The following is an 18273-nucleotide window of genomic DNA, read 5'->3' on the forward strand; positions in this document are numbered from 1 at the left end:
TACACCTTCAAATCAAATTAAAGGACAAGTATTGCAAAAAAAACTGTAAAATTGAAAATATGCAAATATACATTTCTCCCAGAGTAATATACACTATAAATAACTTTTTTCCTATAAGGGACAAAAAGTAGGGATAATAAAAATTGCACTTTGCAGGAAAAAAACATAGAGAGGCGCATTATTTGTGGCTACAAGCACTATTAGGCACTGCTATTTGGCCTGAGGAAGTGGGTATGCACCCACGAAACGCGTTGCCAGTGCAATAAAATTCTATTAATACGTGAATTTGTCTTCATTGAGGTAAGCCACCTCACTTTTTTCATTTTATTTGTTTTTAACGCATTTTATCTTCTCTGGGCGCCTCTTTCCCCTTTATCCTTTTTCCTATAAGCTTTCACTTACGGTAAGTAGTGAAAATCTGACAGATCTATCAGGTTTTGGTCTACCCTCTTTCCCTGAAAATAAGCCCTATCCTGAAAATAAGCCCTAGCGGAAGTTAGAGGAGGAAGAGGAAGCCAGTAAGTAGGGACACAGTGGTGCAGTGCCTGTCGGGCACTAATCCCGTCATCCCAGCACACAGCAAGGTTATCAGCTGTGTGCATGGAAGACAGGGCAGGTGCCTGATCAGTACAGTAGAATACCTTTAAATCCATGAACATCACAATGCAAAGGAACAGGAAATGTTCTGCTGAGAGACACTTCCTAATAGAAATATAAGACATCCCCTGAAAATAAGCCCTAGCACATCTTTTAGAGCAAAAATTAATATAAGACACTGTCTTATTTTTTGGGAAAGACGGTAGTCTATCTCCTTATGGGGAAGATTTACAAAAGCACTTATTAAACTGCATCTGCTCAGTCCAACTGCCAAAATAGTGACCAAACTAGTATGGAAGCTGGCTGACATTTTTGCATTGATCCTTTCCGTGGAGTAATTTTATAAAGAATAAACTTTAAACTAAAAATCTCCCATGAAAAGATGGACTAGTTCAAATTCTGTCAGCTTTTTATTACTTACTGTAAGTAACAGCAATATTGGGAAAAAAAAGTAATTTATAGTGCATTCTGGGCTACGTTCATAGTAGGTATTGCATTCCCTGTGACAGCAGGAATACAACAGATTGGGAAAGCGGCGGCGAACATTATCCGCAGGTTGCGTCGTATACAGTGAAGCATTAACCCATTAGCAGCTTCACTAGAGTTATCTCATTTGAGAGAAGTGCACTCTGACCTCAGCCGGCAAAACCCGTCGTGCTATAAATTGTTGGAATGCTTTGATCTCTCTCTGCTAGCTGAAAACATAGAAACTGAAAGCAGAAGTCCTCTTTTATTGTCTCACCTTGTTCGGCCTGTGAGTTTAGGTGGACGGCCTTGTCTTGGTAGGTTTACAGTTGTGCCATACTCCTTCCATTTCTGAATGATCGCTTGAACAGTGCTCCGTGGGATGTTCAAGGCTTTGGAAATCTTTTTGTAGCCTAACATTTCTCAATAACATTATCTCTGACCTGTCTGGTGTGTTCTTTGGACTTCATAGTGTTGTTGCTCCCAATATTCTCAGACAACCTCTGAGGCCGTCACAGAGCAGCTGTATTTGTACTGATATTAGATTACACACAGGTGCACTCTATTTAGTCATTAGCGCTCATCAGGCAATGTCTATGGGCAACTGACTACACTCAGACCAAAGGGGGCTGAATAATTACGCACACCCCACTTTGCAGTTATTTATTTGTAAAAAATGTTTGGAATCATGTATGATTTTCGTTCCACTTCTCACATGTACACCACTTTGTATTGGTCTATCACGTGGAATTCCAATACAGTTGATTCATGTTTGTGGCAGTAATATGAAAAAATGTGGAAAAACTTCAAGGGGGCCGAATACTTTTGCAAACCACTATATATATATATATATATATATATATATATATATATATATATATATATATACATATATATATATATATATTGTAAAGTTGGGGTTCGCAGCCAGCACGCAGTACACAGTTTGTATAAAAACAAAGTCCATTTATTTAACCAGCAGGGTATTAAACAGCTTGACATCAGCAGTAAAAGGAAAATAACAGGAAGCTTACTTCAGCTTTGGTAAAGGTAAAGTCCAGTTTGTTCAGATACAGCAAGTCTCCAACAGGACCAAACCACACATAATTCCCAGTCCAGTGTGTGGCCTGGCCTTCAGCAAGCTTTCAGCAATCTTATTTGCAATACTCTATAGACAAGAGTTTCAGTAGCCAGCATGCTACTCCTCCAAACACCTTCCCTGACTGCCTGTCAGAGCAGCCCTTATGAATCTCATTACCTGAGCTGAACAGCCCAGAGGAAAACAGGTGTGGCCCGAGGTGGGATGGAAAGGCCCGCCCATCCTTCCCTCCCATCCCAGGAGTCCGGCCCTGAAAAGAAAAAAAAACACACAGGCAGCAATTGCTTGCTGCCTAAAAACCCGGGCTCCTTTCCACGGACCACACGTGCTTAAAGGGACCAGAGTCCAAACAGCGGGGAAACATATCTCCCGTCCAGCACCCAGCCTTGATGACCTCTACATATCCCCCCCCTCTGCCTCAACCCCGAGGAGGCGGTGGAGGCACTTTGACCCACCATGCAATGAACTCGGGAAAGAGCATCAGCGTTCTGATGCTCTTTTCCAGGCCTGTGTTCCACCAAAAAGTTGAACTCCTGGAGAGAGAGAAACCACCGGGACACTCTGGCATTCGTACCCCTATTCTGTTTCATCCAATACAGAGGTGCATGGTCGGAAATGAGCCTGAACTTCCTGCCCAGCAAATAGTAGCGCAGGGAGTCTAGAGCCCATTTTATGGCCAGGCATTCTCTCTCCACAACCGCATAGTTTTTCTCAGCCGCTGTCAGCTTCCTACTGAGAAAAACTACTGGATGTTCCTCACCATCAATCACCTGGGAGAGCACCGCCCCCAATCCCACATCTGAGGCATCTGTCTGCACCACAAACTCTCGGGTGAAATCTGGGGCTACCAGGACAGGATTTTGGCACAATGCTAACTTTAACTCCATAAACGCTTTGTCGGTTTCCCCAGTCCATTGGATCATTACTGACTTGCGGCCCTTCGTCAAATCAGTCAAGGGGGCTGCCAGGGTGGAAAAATTGGGGATGAAGCGTCTGTAGTACCCCACTATGCCTAAGAAAGCACGAACCTGCTTCTTACTGACGGGGCGGGGCCATTCCTGGATTGCCTCAACCTTGTTCACTTGGGGTTTCACCAACCCCTTTCCGACAATGTACCCCAAGTACTTCGCCTCTTCCATACCTAGGGCACATTTCTCGGGGTTCACTGTGAAACCCCCTTTTCTCAACGCATCCAGGACTGCTTGTACCTTCGGCAAGTGGGACTCCCAGTCTGAGCTGAAAATGACAATGTCATCCAAATAGACTGACGCATATCTCTGATGGGGACGCAGCAACCTGTCCATGACTCTCTGGAAGGTGGCGGGGGCAGTCTGCAACCCAAAAGGCATCCGCTTGTATTGGAAATGCCCCTCGGGTGTGGAAAATGCAGTTTTTTCCCGAGCTTCCTTGGCCAAGGGTATTTGCCAATACCCCTTGGTCAGATCTAATGTGGAAATGTAACGAGCAGGGCCTAATCTTTCAATCAGCTCGTCTACCCGGGGCATCGGATATCCATCAAACTTGGACACATCGTTCAATTTCCGGAAATCATTGCAGAACCGCCAAGTTCCGTTGGGCTTGGGTACCAACACTATTGGGCTCGACCAATCACTCTGTGATTCCTCAATGATATCCAGCTCTAACATCCGTTTTACCTCTTCCGACACGGCCTTCCTGCGGGCCTCCGGAATTCGATAGGGCTTGATGAAAACTTTTGTCCTGGGCTCAGTTATAATGTTATGCTCGATCAAATGGGTGAGACCCGGCAAATCTGAAAATATCCCCCTGTTTCTCTGGAGAAACTCCTTCACCTGTTGAACCTGCGGCTTAGACAGGGTGGGAGCTATTTTCACACTCTCGATGCTGACCTGGGGCACCACACTCACACCCACCATAACCGGATCGGTTTCTCTCTCTTTCCAGAGCTTCAACAAATTCACATGATATAGTTGAAACGGTTTCCGTTTCCCAGGCTGATGTACCTTATAGTTCACATCTCCTATTTTTTCGATAATTTCGAATGGTCCTTGCCACCTAGCCAAAAATTTACTTTCCACGGTGGGAATTAACACCGCCACTCTGTCTCCTATCTGGAACTGCCTGACCTTTGCTGCACGGTTATATACGCGTCTCTGCGCTTCTTGGGCTGCCATTAGGTGTTCCTTGACCAGGGGCATTACCTTAGCAATGCGTTCTTGCATCTGGGAAATATGTTCCACCACGCTTATATGGGGACTGGACTCACTTTCCCAGGTCTCTTTTACCAGGTCAAGCAACCCCCTAGGTCTGCGCCCATACACCCATTCAAATGGGGAAAAACCGGTGGAGGCCTGGGGCACCTCCCGGACAGCAAACATTACAGCAGGTATCAAACAATCCCAATCCTTTCCGTCTTTTTGTACTACTCTTTTTAACATCATTTTCAGAGTTTTGTTAAACCGCTCAACCAGTCCATCTGTCTGGGGATGGTAGACAGAAGTTCTCATCTGTTGGATTTTGAACAATTTACATAAATCAGCCATAACTTTAGACATGAAAGGAGTCCCCTGGTCCGTAAGGATTTCCCTGGGAAAACCCGTCCGAGTAAACATATTGAATAACTCACGGGCGATGGCTTTGGACGTTGGTTTCCTCAAAGGGAATGCCTCAGGGTAACGGGTGGCATAATCGAGCACTACCAGGATATATTGGTGCCCCCTTGCAGATTTTACCAAGGGTCCCACGATATCCATAGCAATGCGCTCGAATGGAACCTCTATTATTGGCAAGGGCACCAAAGGGTTTCGAAAACGGGACATTGGCGCGGTTAACTGACAGGTTGGGCAGGAAGCACAAAAGTTCTTTACATCGGCCTTTAAACCCGGCCAATAAAACCTGTCAGCAATCCGCGCCTCCGTTTTCTCAGCCCCCAGGTGGCCTCCCAATGCTTCGTTGTGCGCCAAATCTAGTACCATCCTCCGAAAAGTTTGAGGAACCAGCAGCTGTTCTACCACCTCGTCTCTTACTTTTGAGACTCGATACAGTAGATCTCCATGTACTGAAAAATGGGGAAATCTCTCATCAGCCCCAGGCTCCTGGGACACTCCATTCATTACGGTTACCTGCTCTCTAGCGTGGGACAGCGTTGGATCTCGCATCTGTGCAGTAATAAATGTCCCTTTTGATACATCCAGATCGGGGAGCATAGATTGGGGAGAAGATTCCTCATCATCCTCGCCCAACATAATTTGTAATGGGGAATCTTCCCCCCCCTCAGAAACCTGCTCAGGGTCCCGAACTGGATGTTCGAACATCCTTTTATCAACTTGCGCCAATACATTATCATTTTTTAATAACATATTTTCTTTCAAACCTTGACCATCAATCTCTATTGGAGAGGGAGTAGGGGCTAAAACATCTCTAACAGAAGTCCCTCTTACCCTCTCCAAAAGTTCCCAAAACAGTGGAAAGTCTCTTCCCAAAATCACTTTACACATTAGGTTCCTTACCACTCCAACGGCATGAGTGATTGTCCCACAGTCAGTCGCCATTAGTACGGGAACCACCGGATAAGTCTTTGTGTCTCCATGGATGCATACCACCTTCAGTGGCTTTAGTCCAGAAATAATTTTCGTTTTAATTAGATCAGCGTGCACCATGGTCACCATACTGCCTGAGTCCAGTAAGGCTTTCGTAGGTACCTGGTTCACACTGATAGTGCAAACAAAGTTTTCCTGGCACCCCGCCAGGCACACATCATGAGCAAAATATGAAACCCTCCGCAGTACATCACACTGCATGGGCTCCTCCTGTAGTGGACACTGGGCTCTGGTATGGCCCCATGCAGAACATCGCCAACACTGGATAGCACCTCCCCTCCTAGGTGCAGCAACAACAGGTGGCAGACCCTGAGTGGCTCCTGGGGGCCCTTCCCTGTTACTGGAGGTGTTGGTTCCAGGGTTCCATGCAGCACCCTTTCCAAAGGAAGAGAACCTAGCCACACGGGATGAGGTGGGGCCCGCCTGACCCTTTGGGGATAGCAGATCCTCCACGGCAGTGTATCTCTCTACCATCTCCACCAGCTGCTCTGCTGTTTTGGGGTCCCCATGACTGACCCACCGTTGTAGGTTCACTGGTAGGGCACGCAGAAACCGATCCAACACAAATCGCTCCACCATCTGGGGACCGGTGAGGACCTCTGGTTGTAGCCATTTTGTCGCCAGTTGAACTAGGTCATGCATCTGGGACCTGGCTGGCCGATCCAACAGGTATTTCCAACTGTACACCCGCTGGGCCCGAACCGCTGTTGTTACACCTAGCCGGGCCAGGATCTCCGCCTTTAACCGATCATAGTCCAGAGCGTCTGCAGGGGTGAGGTCGTAGTAGGCCTTTTGGGGTTCTCCTGTCAAGAACGGTGCAAGGAGTCCAGCCCATCTGTCTCTCGACCATCCTTCGCGCTCTGCAGTCCTCTCAAAGGTCTTAAGAAAGGCTTCCACATCATCGGTGGGCGTCAACTTCTGCAGAAAGTGACTGGCTCTTACGATCGCTTGGTTGCTAGGGGCAACTCCGGCTGCCTCTCGCCCTTGGGCCATCTGCCGCACCGCCTCAAGTAGCATTTTAGCTTGTGCTTCCGAGGCCTCTCGTAGGGCTTCTGTGGCTTGCTGTTGTGCCGCAGCTTGCGCCTCTGCGGCCCGCTGTTGAGTCGCTGCTTGTGCCTCTGCGGTCTCCCGTAGGGCTTCTATAGCTTGCTGATGTGCCGCAGCTTGTGCCTCTGTGGCTTGCTGTTGGGTCACCATGCTCGCCTGCTGGGCCACCATACTCTGCTGCAGCTGTAAAGTTGCCAAGGCCAACTGCTTCACCACTTCCTCCATGATGCACACAAGAAGACTGGCCCTTTAAATGTCACTTTTTAAATGGAACTTTTTTTTTTTTTTTTTTCTTCTTCTCTGCAGTGCTGCGCTGCCCGCATCCTCCACCAGTTGTAAAGTTGGGGTTCGCAGCCAGCACGCAGTACACAGTTTGTATAAAAACAAAGTCCATTTATTTAACCAGCAGGGTATTAAACAGCTTGACATCAGCAGTAAAAGGAAAATAACAGGAAGCTTACTTCAGCTTTGGTAAAGGTAAAGTCCAGTTTGTTCAGATACAGCAAGTCTCCAACAGGACCAAACCACACATAATTCCCAGTCCAGTGTGTGGCCTGGCCTTCAGCAAGCTTTCAGCAATCTTATTTGCAATACTCTATAGACAAGAGTTTCAGTAGCCAGCATGCTACTCCTCCAAACACCTTCCCTGACTGCCTGTCAGAGCAGCCCTTATGAATCTCATTACCTGAGCTGAACAGCCCAGAGGAAAACAGGTGTGGCCCGAGGTGGGATGGAAAGGCCCGCCCATCCTTCCCTCCCATCCCAGGAGTCCGGCCCTGAAAAGAAAAAAAAACACACAGGCAGCAATTGCTTGCTGCCTAAAAACCCGGGCTCCTTTCCACGGACCACACGTGCTTAAAGGGACCAGAGTCCAAACAGCGGGGAAACATACCTCCCGTCCAGCACCCAGCCTTGATGACCTCTACAATATATATATATATATATATATATATATATATATATATATATATATATATATATATATATATATATATAAAATTTCTAGCAGGACCCTTTTTATTTGAAATCTGCTTAGAGCATCCTCTTGAGCCATTCAGTGCGGAAGCCTGTTCCAAAGTTCCAACTCTTTTTCTGTAAATAAACTTTTTCACAGCTGGAGATAAAATCTGTTTTCTTCCATCAGTTAGACATATCCTCAGCAGTGACCTTAAAATAAACAGTCTGTGATTTTCTAAATGAGTGATTTATTTATCTGTAAGACGTAATCATATCCCTGCTTAAGGCAGAGCTCCAGAGAAAACTACTAATCTCTCTCACAAAGGTCCCTTCATGCAAGCTGGTTTATTAGACTCATTATTTAATAAATAACTATGTAAACACATTTACATAGGTGAAAAAAACATTTTTTCCTTTAAAAAACTGTCACAAGTAAGCAGCAAAATGTAGGCCTCTTGCACACTGCATGCATTTCAGATTCCGATTCCGCTTTTTAATCTGTTTTTACATCCGATTCCGATTCAGATTTTTAATCTTAACTGCATGCTGCGTTTTTTGATCCGTTTTTCTGTTGAATGTATTCAAGGAAAATCGGAAACGGAATCGGAAACGGAATCGGAATCGGAATCGGAAAACGGATTTGCAGTGTGCAGGGAGCCTTAATGTGATAAAAATGTATTATTGCGTTTAAATCTGCGGCAGGCTAAAAACTTCTATAACCTACAAGTGAAATTGCAATTCTATGCGACCTTGACAACAGTACTCTGTCTGCTCTGTTTGGGGTACTGTTGCCACGAGAAACTCCCACTTTACTGCAGGTGTAATTAGCTGCACATGGCAGGAGTTTATTTCTAGACAACAAAGAAATACTCATATCTGACACCTTCTGTTAGGCCCAGTGCACACCGAGCGGTTTTTGGAGCGATCCGCCGGCCGCATCCACCTGGAAAAATGCTTGGCTAATGTATTGCAATGGGATGGTGCACACCGGCGGTTTGAGGTTTTTGCCAAGCCGCAAACGCGCCTCCTGCTGCGCGTTTGCGGTTTGCTAAAAAACCTCAAACCGCCGGTGTGCACCACACATTGAAATACAATAGCCAAGCGTTTTCACTGACTGATGCGGCTGGTGGATCGCATACAAAATCCGCTTGGTGTGCACCCGGCCAAATATCTGCTCTCTGCTCCCAAAACCGCTAGCGTTTTGACAATCTGCTAGCGGTTTTGGTGTGCACTGGGCCTTAGAAACATTGCAGCATGGTTGTGCTTTACGGGCAAATAAAAACAATGTAAAGGAGCTGAAATAAAAATTGTCATTAATCCTTGCAATGTGGAGTGCTGAGCTAAAAGTGTTCTCAACAAAAGTGGAACTTTCTTTTAAAGTTAAAAAAGGGGAAATATTTTACGACTAATGCAAGAATTTCGTGCACCTCGTGAAATTATGTCTCCTCACAGTGCAAAAAAAAAAAAATATCTACCATGCAAATCTCCACTAAAAGAGTGGGAATTAAACTGAGACAGTGAAAGCCTCATACCAACTGTGAGGGCTGAAACCCGTCAGAGTGATTTTCTGAGCGTTTAGGGAGTGATTCAAACCGCTAGCGATTTCCCTAAACGCTCAGCTAATGGTAATGGATGGGCCAAATTACCAAATCGCAAAACGCAGGACATGCAGCATTTTTCGGACATGCAGCACTAATCGCTATTCCAAAATAAAATGCAGTCCACTGCGCGCTTCCAAAGAGAAACCTGTAAAAGACGGCTTCACATAACGAGATACTGCTTCACTGAGGTATTTATACGCTTCACCGCAATAAAATCGTGTAAGTGATATTCAGTGCACACTCGTGAGCCCACCACCTCTTACACACTGAGGCTCACCAGATTCATACCACCGGAGCCAGGTGAGAGGTGGAATGCGTAAGCGGTGGGGAAGCGCTGGGAGTCGAGAGAGCGGGACGCCGCGGACGATTCTGACTACCAGACAGGCTGAACCCAGGAGACTTGCCGCTGTGATATGCCACTATCTCTACTGTGGAGTCTGTAAGTTGCTGGAGTGCGCGAGAAGCGCAGTTGTTTTTATTGTGAACAGACATATTGCGCAATGACAATCTTTTATGTGTTTTATTGAGGAAATTAAAGGCCAAATTTTACTTCTTAAATCTGGGTGTGGATCACTGATGAACCAAGTGAATCATACATAGGAAGCGAGTTTTCCACCTGCAATAGAGGGGGTATGAATCTGGCGAGCCTCAGTGTGTAAGAGGTGGTGGGCTCACGAGTGTGCACTGAATATCACTTACACGATTTAATTGCGGTGAAGCATAAAAATACCTCAGTGAAGCAGTATCACGCTACGTGAAGCCGTTTTTCACAGGTTAATCTGTAGAAGCGCGCAGTGGACTGCATTTTATTTTGCTATTGACAAGTGGATTGAACACAGCGCACTACCAGGACATTTGATTTTGGTGACTTTAGGCCTCTTTCACACTAAGACATTGCGTTTTAGGGGACGTTAAGGTCGCATAACATGCCCCTAACGCAACGCATGGTGGTGTTGGAGGTGGCCGCTAGAGTGAGCCGCGTTATGCGGCTGTTGGTGCGCCTTTTTTGTCTCATACCTTGCGGGGACCACGAAATCGGAACACTCCGCATCACGTGGTCCCGCCAGCCAATCAGCGGCCGCTCCAGGAAGAAAACACAGCAGAAGTGATGAAGTCCGGCTCTTTTCAATGAATCGATTCATTGAAAAGAGCCGGACTTCCTATCTCTACTGTTCAGAATCGATTCAGAGCAGCAGGACTGAACCTAGTGATGGGAAGTCCGGCTCTTTTCAATGAATTGATTCTAAACAGTAGAGATAGGAAGTCCGGCTCTTTTCAATGAATCGATTCAATGAATCGAGCCATACTTCCCATCACTACAGGGAGTGCAGTGAATATTAATTAGCCATGTGGCTAACAATAGCGGACTCTCCCCTCCTCCTCAAAATAAAAAAAAACACAATACTGAGCATGTGCAAACAGTCTAACGTAGAACGCACAGCATGCTGCACTTTATGTGAACTTGTAGCGTTACCCTGTAACGCAACGTGGGCACTGTGAACAGCCCATTCATTTTATGTTGCTGTGAGTTGGGCTGCGTTACAGGCTGCTCTAACGTGCGCCTGTAACGTCCCACTGTGAAAGCAGCCTAAATGTTGGGTTGTGTAAAGGATTTATTATTATTATTGTACGGTGGCACAGCATTAACACCCCCCCTCCCTTTCTTTACTAATCGCTAATTGCTACACAATCGCTACCAAAAAGGCTCATACAAAACACTAGCGATTGCGATTAGCGATAGCAATTTGTAGTGGGTTCCAGGCCTTAGCTTTGATTGCCGCAATGTTATTTTCGTCAGTCAGTTCATGCTTGTTAGTAAAATGTTTTGCTCCTCAGTAGTAGTGACAAATCATCTATTTACCCCTAATTAGCCCGGGGCTTGCCTCAGATTATCAGTATCCCTGGAGGGAGCAAAAGATCAGCAAGTACAGCAATATTGGGGGAAAAAGTCATTTATAGTGCATTTTAGGCTGCTTTCATAGTAAGTATTGCGTTTAATGAAATGCTAATAATGTCAAGCTGATGCAAATTTTTGTAAATTTTATACAAATGTATGCAGCTTGATTTTGGACAGATCCAATACAATAGCAGATGATTTTGCTCCACTCCCAAACTGCACAAATTTGCATAATATTAACATAACAATTGTATTGAGATGCTAATAATTCCAAGTTGGTGCATATGGAATTTATATGACTTTGGCCATATGCTATTGTGATCTTTCAAATGCTCTGTCCATCTTTCCCTTCTAAGGACTCTATTCCAGTACATACAGTAATTCATTCTTAAAACAGAAGGTAATTACATGGCAGCTCTTCCCCTTGTCTGAAATGGAACACTCATCATGCATCACTCTAGGGCAATGGGCAGGGCAAGTGGTTTGTAAGGCTCACCCGAGTAAATGCATTTTTGAGTGATCTGTTTTAAACTGTCGGGCATAAAATCGAAAATCAAGTCTTCATTTTTATCTGGTAAACAAGTAATAAGGATGATAATCAGGCCATCCAAAAGTTAAAATCTCTATTACTTTTCTTGTTTATAAATGATCATTCCTCAGTTTACCTGACTCTTATTTGGTACATTGCCACACAAAGGAAGTTGCAGGGCATGCTGGGTTGTCTTTTTGCTTCTTTATTTCCCCTCAGACTTAACTAATGTACAGAAGCAAAAAAGGACAACCCAGCATGCCCTGCAACTTCCTTCTTGTGTACCAAATTTTGTGTGTACCAAATAAGAGTCAGGTAAACTGGGAAATGATCGTTTATCAACAAGAAAAGTAATAGAGATTTTAACTTTTGAATTGCCTGGTTAGCATCCCTATTACTTGTTTACCAGATAAAAATAAAGAATTGATTTTTGATTTTATGCCCGACAGTTACACTTTAAATAGGCAATGCTGTACATTATGAAAAGGAATACCTAATAAAGGAAACCTGAAGTTAGAGGTATATGGAGGCTGCCATATTTATTTCCTTCTAAACAATCCCAGATGCCTGGCAGCCCTGCTGATCTTTGTCTGCAGTAGTGTCTGAATCACACACCTGAAACAAGCATTGAAACACCATCTACAATCTACATGCTTGTTCAGGGTCTATGGCAAAAAGTATTCGAGGCAGAGGATCAGCAGGCCTGCCAGGCATCTGATATTTTTTAAAAGGAAATAAATATGGCAGCCTTCATAAATATTCTCCCTTCATTTGTCCTTTAATGATAATTACTGGAACTAAACTTCAAAATCAATTTGTTTACCTCACAAAAAAATTACTGATTTAAACCAACACCACCTTTTATGAATTATTAGGCTGCTTGGCATATTGGCGCATGATTTTTGTTGCTTTTAGTGAGGTTAAATTAGCTATACTCAGGACTTATTGTCTATGGTAGGATCTACTCTAATATTGTCATTAATGCTACTTTACTATATTTAATTTTATTGCTATTACTAGAAAAAAAATAGCAACTCCCCCCCCCCCCCCCCAAGCAATTTTAGACCCTGTCTAGTACCAACCCCCAGGCTGGTACAGTAATGCTGAACCCATGGGCCTGTCTGGGTAATACTAGCCTGCATGGTTCTTGTGCTAGGGGTACCTTGCAAGGAAGGATGTGGAGAATGGAGATATGCCCCCCTTCTCCCTTTGTAAAATACCTTTATCCAAATGTAAATACAAGGGTGTTTTGCAAAGGGAGGGGGAGGGGCAGCGGTTTATATCCACCTCCCACCTTGTAAGGTACCCCCAGTGTTAGAAACCATGACTTTTCCTACTGAAAAAATTGGGGGAATGATAGTATAGGAAACACTACTGGTGAAATCTTTCACCACCCTTTAGTGATAAGGAACTGACAGATATCCAGCCGCTGCAAGGAATATGGACATTAGTACCGCAACCCATTGCCACAAAGGGTTAAATGTGGAAAACAAATATTGTGATAAACTACTTTATAAAAAATGATAAATACTATAATTAAAATGTTTTATTGATAGCACCGCCCCCTGCTCCATAATCCCGTAATCTAGGTGGTCATAGAACTGGTGGTAAGACTCTATTGTAGACCCCACTGTCAGTCACCATGTCAATAAGCATCTCTGAAATTCCTGCTGGGGCTACCGGTTGGTCAGTTCATCTGGGCCAATGAGAATCCACAAAAAGCTGTAAATAGCATCATTGATGTGAAGTATCTGTTTAATATGGCTGAAATGATTCTTTGTAGACTCTACTTGTTGCCACTTACACTCTCCGGCTGAGAAAATCTATGGACTGTCTTAACGTGATCTTACACAATATGCTTTCAAAGATCAGTCATGATTCGATTAAGATACTGAAAAGTTAATATGTGATAGTTCACATGTGTGCCAAAAAAACAGTTTGGATCATGATTTTCCACTTTTTTTGATTTTTTTTTCTGTAGAAAAATATATTTTTTTACAGAAAAGTTTATATACCCTTTAAAGGTACTTCATATACAAAACTGATGAAACTTAGAATCTCTTGATTTTAGATAGATAATAGGCTCGATTCACAAAGCGGTGCTAACCCAGTTAGAGACTTTAGGCATGATAACCATTGCACCATGCTGGTGAAAAGTCAGTTTAGGCGTGATAAGTTTAGGTGTGATAAGTTTAGGCATGATAAGTTTAGGCATGCTAAGTTTAGATAAGTTTAGATCGCACGCAAAGCTCCACACGCAAAGCAGCGCCATTAAACTCTATACGAAGTGCACCAGACTTTGCTAGCGCAAAACTTTTGATCAGCTGTGCACTGCGGTGCTAACCCAGTTGGTGCTTAAACTTATCACGCCTAAACTTATCACACCTAAACTTAACATGCCTAAACTTATCACACCTAAACTTATCACACCTAAACTTATCACACCTAAACTTATCATTCCTAAACTGAGTTTAGGCATGATAAAGGGCTTTTCACCAGGGTGCTAACTGTTAGCACCGCTTTGTGAATCAGGCCCATTATGTCACTGCATACATAGATAGTTAGTATAGATAGGTGACCTTTTGTCATTAGAGTTGATGAGTTTTTCTACACAAATTCTCCGCAAGGGGACTTCATTAAGGAGGTCATTGATTTGATCAGGTGACTGATTTGTATGTCTCTAATTGGCTTGTTATGGCCAGGTCATACTATGGGCCTGATTCACAAAGCGGTGATAACCCAGTTATCACGCCTAAAAGACTTTAGGCGTGATAAAACTTTGCACGCGGGAATGTCGTGCGAGTTACTTCTTATCACGCCTAAACTGAGTTAAGGCGTGATAAAGGGCTTTTCACAGGCGTGCAAACACTTTGCACCGCTTTGTGAATCAGGCCCTATGTCTCCTGTAGAGGAAAACGGGAAGCAAATTTGAGACATGATCACATAATTGTGACCAGCTAATCAGAGAATAACATCATGTAGAGTCATGTATATTTTTGTCACCCTTTATTTTATTATTTGCGATATTGCACCAAGAGCCTATCAGTAGTTTACATTCTTATATGCTTCACCTGCATGCCTAAAGGCAATTACAAATCTTGGCTTGTGTCCTAAAATCCTTATCTACTGATCAATTTCCTTTGGGTTGATAGGTGAGCATTACAACACATATACTGTACCTTACTTGATGGGATCGGAGGAAAACTGCCCACATACTTAAAGAGAAACTCCAACCTAGAATTGAACTTTATCCCAATCAGTAGCTGATACCCCCTTTTACATGAGAAATATAATGATTTTCACAAACAGACCATCAGGGGGCGCTGTATGACTGATTTTGTGCTGAAACCCCTCCCACAAGAAGCTCTGGGTACCGCGGTACTCTGGGCAAACTGCCACAATGTAACAATGTTCACAGACAGGAATTAGCTGTTTGCAGCTGTCTCTAACAGCCAAAACAGCTAGGAGAAGCTACATAACCTGCCCACAGTAACAATGTCACCATGTAATACATGTCAGAATGGGAATCTGGGAAAGGAAAGATTTTACAATGAGCAAACACTGACTAAATCATTTATACATAATTATGGTAAAAAATGAAGCACTTTTTTTACTACATTATTTTCACTGGAGTTCCTCTTTAATGGCTTATCATCTTGGACGCAAATAATAAAATGGTTGCTGACTACCGGTAGTTGCTATGGGTTCCTACAGTTTACTGTTCACTTGAATAAAATAAGGTCCATAGACTTAAAGTGGACCTGAATGGAAAAATTGTAATACCAAGAACATAAAACATGATTAATATTAGTACTCCAATGAAAATAAAGGAATAAACATTTTATTTTAGTTTTAAGATGTCATTCTTTTTATGTCTGATGTCTGGGGGGGTGTACCTCCATATGCTGGTTGACATGTGTTAATTCCTTTCTCAAGCCTGGCACCCCTGAATATGCTTATTAACTGTGTGAGTGTACACAGACAAAGTGTTTGTCTCCCTGTGACCCTGAGAATTCTTATCTTTTATAAGAAAAAAAAAGATGCAGGAGGTGGCTTCAGTAGGTATGTGAATACCACTGTGAGCTGTCCTGGGCACTGGTACATAAGTCATGTGGGTCTCCTCCTGGAACCCCCCTCCTTCCTTTCCTGAGAGATTTATCAGCTCCCAGCATGACTAGCACTGCACCTGGTACCATGACTCGGCAGCATATCACATGGGTGTGTGGCTAAATAAATACTGTACATAAAGGAAAATATGTATTATTATTATTATTATTTTTAAAGAACTTAAAGGACCTCTGTCGCGAAAATCTTAACATTTACTATATGTTTTATATATGTGTATGTGTGTGTGTGTGTGTGTGTGTGTGTGTGTTTTAAATTTTAAGATTTTCGCGACAGTTCTTCTTTAAAGCAACACAGACGCGAAAAACAAAATTATATAAGCTAAGAAATAAAACATTAGGAGGAGAGGCATAAGTATATTGTTTCCAGTACAGAAAGAGTTAAGAAACTCCGGTTGTTATCTATGCAAAAGAGCCATTGAGCTCCACAACTTTCAAAGTCGCAGAGAGCTCTGTCTTCTGAAGCTTGTTATCTCAACTATCAGTCATTGTATATTATTTTTGTCTGCAGAGGACAGGTCAAAAGTTTGCTAGCCTGCTCTGTAAAATCATTTAGCATGCTGAGTAGTGTGTAAACTGCAAATATTAGAGAATGATGCAAAAAAACAACAACAACTATATAACTAAAAATAAAAATATGTGAATATTTTCTTTGCTACTAATGTTCTAGTAATTATCCGTACTACACATACAATTCATTATATCATAATTTTGTTTTCGCTTCAGTGTCTCTTACACCCTTTATTATAAATACTAATAGGGGAGCAGTGGGAGTAAATGACTATCATGATATGTTATCATTATGTCTTCATAGTGGTGTGTCCAATACCCTGCATGAATGGTGGCCAGTGCTCATCCAACAATCACTGCTTGTGCCCACCTGAGTTCACTGGAAGGTTTTGCCAGTTCCCTGCTGTGCCCGGAGGCAGCGGATCACAAAGTCAAGGTGAGGTGACTGAAACAGAAGGAATGGACCCGTCATCAGGAAAGCATGCAGTCTATGCCGTACAAGTCATTACTGGGGATGATGACCCTGAAGGGAGAGGTGTGAAGATCAGTCAGTCAGCTCTCACCGTACCGCTCGCACCTGGACACAGCTCTGCAGAAGGTATTTCACTTTATTGAAACAAATGGTAATCTGGTCTCCAGCAGCAGTCAAAAATCACATGATTTGCATTGGGTAAAAGGCAACAAGACGTTTTGCTTAGAGCTTGGTTTATACCAACTGCAGAGGCGTTACTACTGGGGGAATAGCCACTTCAGCTGCAGGGGCCACAGGGGACTCCCAACCTATTACCTCCCTTTCTTTTCCACAGTCAGTGTTATTGTGTCCACAATTGTCAAGTGTGGGTAATAGTGACCTCAATGTTCTCAAAAGGGAGGTCTTGGTGCTCACACTTGTTATATTACTCCTGGCAGATCTGGCCTATGGAAGGGATAAGGGTGAGAATGTTTTACACAGTAACACTAAGTTGTTAGTGAGAAACTAAAGAAATTATTCACCTCTTATGAAACAAAAACACCTCTTTCAAAAAAAGTTTTGTGCTTTCATTTTCTAATAATAATAATAATACAGAGTTGTATTGATCATGTAGTAGAATAAGCCCCACAACAAAACACTAAGCGGATTATGAGGAACAATACAATTTAGCTTCGACCTATTCTATGCAGACAAGCATCAGTGCTGCTCAGTTCCCGGTCTAATATGCTGCAATTGCTAATTTATTAGAATAAGCTCCATATCACAAATTGAAGATTATGATGATGATGATTTGTTTACAACACAGCTATAACAGTTCTTTGTCCCCCTAAACTGGCTGCTTAACTCTCTCCTCATCACAGTAATGATCTAACACTAATGCCTAAAACTAACTACTGTAAAGGCTCAAATCCACTTGCAGCCTTTTTTAAGCGCTAGTGATTTGAAAAAGCTAATGCAAAGCTATGGGGGATTTCTATAAAATCATATCGCTCAAGTGGGATCACAACCATTGCATGACATAACATTAGCAAGAGCTTTTCAAATCATAATTACTTAGTAACTGCTTAGTAACAGCCTGCTAGTGAGTTCCAGGCCTTAAGCTGTGTCTAGCACTAACTTTAGACTCATACTAACAAAAAGTTCATCCAGTGAAAGAATTGCAATCTAACTTTACCTGTTTCTCTGTGGATATTCTAGCAGGAAGCCTGACTTTTCACCTTAGCCTAACCCAAATCTTAACCCTTTATTTGAAAATGCTAACACTGTTTTAGATTAAAGTGTCTATCTGATCTTAGCATCAACCAAAATTCCTCTCCTAACCTCCTACCACCTTCCTACCCTTGGAAATATTGCACCATGCTGAGATCATATTGCACAAGAAAAAAACAGCTTTGTCT

At 43.1% G+C, this 18273-nt stretch overlaps 1 protein-coding gene across 1 annotated transcript in view; it reads left to right on the plus strand.

Moving 5' to 3' along the window:
• Positions 1–18273, plus strand: part of LTBP3 (latent transforming growth factor beta binding protein 3) — a 155392-nt gene that overhangs the window by 2587 nt on the left and 134532 nt on the right. The window contains exon 2 of the mRNA XM_068260461.1: positions 16709–17002. Coding sequence (XP_068116562.1) covers positions 16709–17002 — 294 coding nt within the window. The remainder of the gene's footprint in view (positions 1–16708; positions 17003–18273) is intronic.

This window comes from Hyperolius riggenbachi, chromosome 11 (genome assembly GCF_040937935.1).
Source record: "Hyperolius riggenbachi isolate aHypRig1 chromosome 11, aHypRig1.pri, whole genome shotgun sequence".
NCBI classification, from domain to species: Eukaryota; Metazoa; Chordata; class Amphibia; order Anura; family Hyperoliidae; genus Hyperolius; species Hyperolius riggenbachi.